We start from the raw sequence: 5260 nt of genomic DNA on the forward strand, positions 1-5260 counted from the left end.
TGATCATTGATCATCCGCATGTTAGGATTCCACTTTAAATGAGCTACATCGATAATTAATGATTATTGATTCTCCAACTTGTTTACAAAATGCATTTCATGTCAAGCAAACCAAACTACACTCACATACTTATGTTTGTTTTATTTATACACACACACAACTAATCTAATTTACATTGATAGATTATATATCAAGTCACCTGAAAAATTACTAGTATAGAGTTTTCAGATGCAGGTCACATTTAGACCCTCAAGATAAAATTTGGATGGTCCACATTTTGTGGCCAGCCCAATGGAAGATAACTAAAAATAAAGAAATAGAAAATAAAACTGCCAGACTTGATAATGGGCAGCACACAAATCAACGACTGATTGTAGGTTCGCGGATTTTCAGCATTGATCTTGATGTCTACCCGTTATGAGAAGTAGGAGTTCCAAGAAACTGTTGTTTTGTGCTTCATGACGAAGCAATTTTCTTTTCAACAAACGAAGTTGAACCTAGTACTATCTACCCTAGGCTAATCACCAATCAGATCTTTTGACACAGTAGTAATTAACACTAACTGTTTCACATGTGAAAAAAGCTTTCCTAGCTGGCGTAATCGTTCTTCAAAAAGGTTTAATTAAATCCCCTTATAATATAATCATGCATCAAAGTTTGTGCTTTCATTCATGTGAGGGCTGGAACTATTTTATTATTTATTTTAAGCCCCTGGGACAATGAAGAGAAAGGTAACTCTTCTTCTCTTCCAAGGGACATTCTGCAGACAACTTCGGTTCTTCTGGGACAGAAAGTTACACAACAGATCTTTGCTCACCAGAAAGTCTCATCAAAACTACAATACCATAACAGTAATCAGAAAGTCATATTACACAACTTCAAGCTTCACGGATTAAATAAAATAACTTCCCCGGATGCTTGGTTGTCTAGTTCTAGTCATGGAGTTTCGATACAGGAATACAATATGTACTGATATCTTCAGAGTCTAATCACTAAGGTCTAATCCCGAGTCCTCCTCAACATATACAAATAAAACACCATGAAGCATCTGAAGAAATTAATGCAGCATCACCGAAAAGGGTCGTGTTTTAACACCTCCAGGACTTTCACTAAACCGTCCATTACATGCATAGTTCACTGATGCTGCATTGATTGCATTTGAAGAATAGTATCATAAGGTCCATGGTCAAATCCATGGAGAGTGCCTTTGAGAATACACTGCTCCTGTGGTTTCGATCCACGAGAAGAAATCCCATAAATTGGTGCCAATAACACGTTCCCATTTGTGGGATTGAAAACCGTAGGCAAGTCATACTCCTGTTTAACCATGCCGACTAATTTCTGATTCTGGTGTGGATTTACAACCTTTGTAGGATGATTTGAAGAAGCAGGTCTAATACTATCTGACAAAGGAGATTTAGTTTCTTGGAGATTGACCATTGTGATATCATGGATACTGGATCTCCTCTTATCTTTCCCCCCAGTAAGCTGCCTGATGAAATACTTCTGAGCATGACTCGCAACCTGAGTCGGCGTCCTTGTGGTCACAAAATTGCGAGAGATGTTTCTCCAGTCCCCTTTGCCATACTTCTTGAGCCCCATCAGAAATTGCCTGCAACAGTTAGCTAATTCACTGAAAGATGTCCCTGCTATTAAATTCCAGTAAAACTAATCATGAATGCTCACTTACCAATTGAAACCTTAAGTTAACACAGTTTGATCCTCAAAACTATTCATGGGAACTGAAAACCAATAAGAAAATGCAAGGGCCAAACATGTAATTACCATGGATTGCAACTAAACGCTCAAACCGAAGAGCCAATCGATGCAAAACCAATTCACAAGCATCTTGACTTCTCAAACTTTCTGTTTCATCAACATCCTAGCTAATCATGGATTCTTAAGAATGATCTAAATTTGGGCGACCACCTTTGAGGCAACATACACACACATACACACAAAATAATCAAGCAAACTTATTGACGTTAATCGATTTATACCTGTGCTCCTCTTCAGTCCATGGAACTCCTTTCTTCCTTTCCTGCTCAGAAGGCCTAGTTGGGGTACCCCTTTTTCCACCAGAAGTATAAAATTGGTTGAACCCGTCAAAGCCTTGGCCATTGACCCACTCTAATGTGAAAGAACTATTACTGTACCCAGGGATTGGGAACAGCCCTGCCTCAATGACACTCACATCTTCTTCCAGTTCTCTGTACTGTTTGATCACATCAGCCACAGTCTTGCCTGGAATCATGGCTGCCACCTTCAGCCAACGATCTGATGTATCCTTATCATACAGAGCCAAAGCGTTCTCAAATCGCTTGTTCTCTTCTGGAGTCCATCTAGTTCCTTTGCCTTCCTGGAGCAGCCAATTAGAGTTCTGGAGGTAGGAGGCTGGAGAGAGTACTTCAATTCCCCTGTTCATTGTTCTAGATATATTCTAAGCAGCAGCAAGAAAGCATGCCAGAGCGGATGTTAGAGAAATACACTCTCTCTCTTTGATGAAAATCCAAAGAGAGAGAAGGCTGAGAGAGTAAGAAATGCAGAAGGGCTCTGGAGAGGCTTCATATGGCCAAAGAAAGCATTTAATTTAACCAATATGCAAATTGGAAGGGAATCTGCTGCCCTTTTCACGTACCCACAAAACCTGGGAATCTAGAACAGGCTTTCTTCCCAAAACCCAAGGGAAAAAAATTCCCAAATCAACAAGTCAATGGTGGAAGCATAAACCCCAAACGTGCTTAGATCTACAATGGGAAAAGCCAAAACCCACACCGAACATGAGCAGAGAATAGCAATGTTTGAGGCTTAGACAGTGATAGTCACTAATTGGAACTGGTAGAATAGAGGGGTTCTGGATTGAAGAAAATGAGAGAGAAATTTGGAACAGCAATGAAGCTCAGAGAATCCATCAGAAATAAGCAGGAAGTACCATGAGCAAACTTCAGAAATGTGTCGGCTCTTTGTACAGCTCGTGAGACAACGATCGACTACTGAAAAAAGGACGACCGGACAGAGAAAGATAGGTCAAAGGCACTGAGTTGTGATTGGTGGAGAGGGTGTTCGTGGGCCGGCGACTAAAGAAGAGCGGGAAGGAAGGAGGGAGGAAAGAGAGATGAGTCAAGAGAGAGAGACGAGAGAGAGAATGAAAGGGACAGAATATTCTCTGTCGTTCCAGCTCTTTTTCTATTTAAAAAAGGGGGAATTACAAATAAATACCTCAAATATGTAAAATTTTCATTTAGGACCCTAAATTTGGAAAATAGCAAATAAAAACCCGATTTTATTTTTGCAAATATGAAATGTGGGTGAAATGTCTAAAATGTCCCTTAACCAAATTTTGATTTGGTCTACTGAAATTGTCATTCGTTAAAGTGAATTTGTCATTTCCTGTAGTCAACTCGTTATTTGACATACCTTTAGTTAAGTTGTGATCTAGTCTACTGAAGTTATCATTCGCTAAAATGAACTTATCATTTCTCATCGTCAACTTGTCATTTGGCTAAGGGATATTTCAGACATTTTACCAATATTTCATATATGCAAAAGTGGGATTGGGTCTTTATGTACTATTTTTCAAATTTAGGATCCCAAATTGTAATTTTACATATTTGTGGGTATATATTTGTAATTTTTCCTTTAAAAAATGACTCGGAGACATTTATTTTTCTCATTTCCCTCGCTTTTTCCTAAAAATTTACAATAAATTGTAAAGTAAAAACTTTATTAAGATTCATGAAATCATCAATCTGATTTATTAAAAATTATTTCATGGTTTACTATTTTCTTGATCTGTTGACTCAGAACCAGAGAGAGAGAGAGAATTAAGGAGTGATTATTTTTGAAGCTCCAAGAAGTGTAGGTGATAAGAAATGTATCATCAATTTTTTTAAAAATAAAGAAATTAAATTTAAAACCAATGAGTCATTGACAACTAAGCAAAACTAATATTTCCAAATCTAGAAAGATTCCCTGTTAGCAATTTATGGAAATTTCGGATTCAATATTGCGAGTTGCCTCAATTATATGGCCAAAGCCAAATATTTAATTCCCGTTGGGCCAATCACAGAGCATATTTCAGACCACAGAGGAGAGGGCCTTTCGTCTTCTTTCCTGTGTCCCATTAAATGTTGAGGATAAAAACTTGTCTGTTCTGTGAAAGAAGTTTGATTTTGTTTTAATTAATATGATAAATAATTGGCATTTATAAACTTTTTGTTGTCCTTCTCAAAAAAGCATCTTTAAATATCATTTATTATTTAGGTCCCTATGCTTGGTGCAAGTGTGCACACCACACATTTCTAGACATCAATTATTAAATTTTTGAGTGAACCATTTTTTTTATACAAAAAAAATTTAGAGGGTGTTTGGATGGAAATCAAATCATGGTTTCAGAAGTGCTTTTACGGTTTACGAAATAAATATGTGGAAGAGTTTGTCTCGTTTTACAGAAAAGTGTTTCTGAGAAGCACTTTTGAGAGTTGCCAAACACCCTCTTAGACAAGTTGGATTCGAAAGACCGCCAAGACCAAATATGTCTTCAAGCTCCAAAAGTTTAGAGTGAGATTTAAATTCACAATCTTACCAATTCTAAGTAAGCTCCTTATCAACCAAGCCAAGCGGATCATACTTTTGGTTCAACTAGTTTTTAAGTAAAATGTTATGGCAGAATGAAAGGCCTCAAAAAAAATATTTGCTGGACTATGATTTTGGGCTAAAGGCCGGGCCCCAAAAGAGGAATTTGATTTTCAGCAATATTTGAAACGAAGCCCAATTACCAAAAAGGAACCCTGCCTATATGGTGTTCACTGATTCGTGAATGTGAACATGGATCAAATTAAAAAAAAAAAATTAAATGCAAGTGAGACAAAACTCTTTTTATATGCTTATCTCATACAGCTTAATGCAAAGGTTATGGGAATAAACCATACAAGAGAGAGAAATTAACTTGAAAGATTATGTTATCTTCGGTCTACTTAACTAATTTGAGTAGATTAAGAAAATTAGTTAAGTTAATTATTTGTAACAAATATGAGTTGATTTTCTTAAAGTACCATTTTTAATCATGACTATCATTGGAAGGCAACTCCTTAACATGTGTAATCAATAAAAATACTTTAGAAAATAAATTACAAATTTGGAATATAAAGTGAATTGAGATATTATATTTAGAATCAAATTTAATCTCCAACTAGCTCTCATATTAAGTGCCGAGTTAGTATTCATTGTAGAAATCATTAATCAAGAGATTAATCATCCA

General features: G+C 36.5%; 1 protein-coding gene across 1 annotated transcript; it reads right to left on the reverse strand.

Moving 5' to 3' along the window:
- Nucleotides 1–686: 686 nt before the first annotated feature.
- Nucleotides 687–2790, reverse strand: LOC114743363 (transcription factor DIVARICATA). Its single transcript, XM_028931570.1, has 2 exons — nucleotides 2001–2790; nucleotides 687–1612 (listed from the first exon to the last, which is right to left on the reverse strand). The coding sequence occupies exons 1-2, from the start codon at nucleotides 2423–2425 to the stop codon at nucleotides 1135–1137; spliced, it is 903 nt and encodes a 300-aa protein (XP_028787403.1). The 5' UTR covers nucleotides 2426–2790; the 3' UTR covers nucleotides 687–1134.
- Between the last annotated feature and the right edge of the window lie 2470 nt (nucleotides 2791–5260).

The sequence above is a fragment of the Neltuma alba genome, unplaced genomic scaffold (assembly GCF_004799145.2).
Source record: "Neltuma alba isolate B1F8T4 unplaced genomic scaffold, ASM479914v2 tig00004000_pilon, whole genome shotgun sequence".
NCBI lineage: Eukaryota > Viridiplantae > Streptophyta > Magnoliopsida > Fabales > Fabaceae > Neltuma > Neltuma alba.

Coding starts and splice junctions, on each gene's coding strand:
- LOC114743363 (XM_028931570.1), bottom strand. CDS start 2,425: ATGAACAGGGGAATTGAAGTACTCTCTCCAGCCTCCTACCTCCAGAAC. Junction 1,613..2,000: donor TGGACTGAAGAGGAGCACAG/GTATAAATCGAT, acceptor TAACTGTTGCAG/GCAATTTCTGATGGGGCTCA.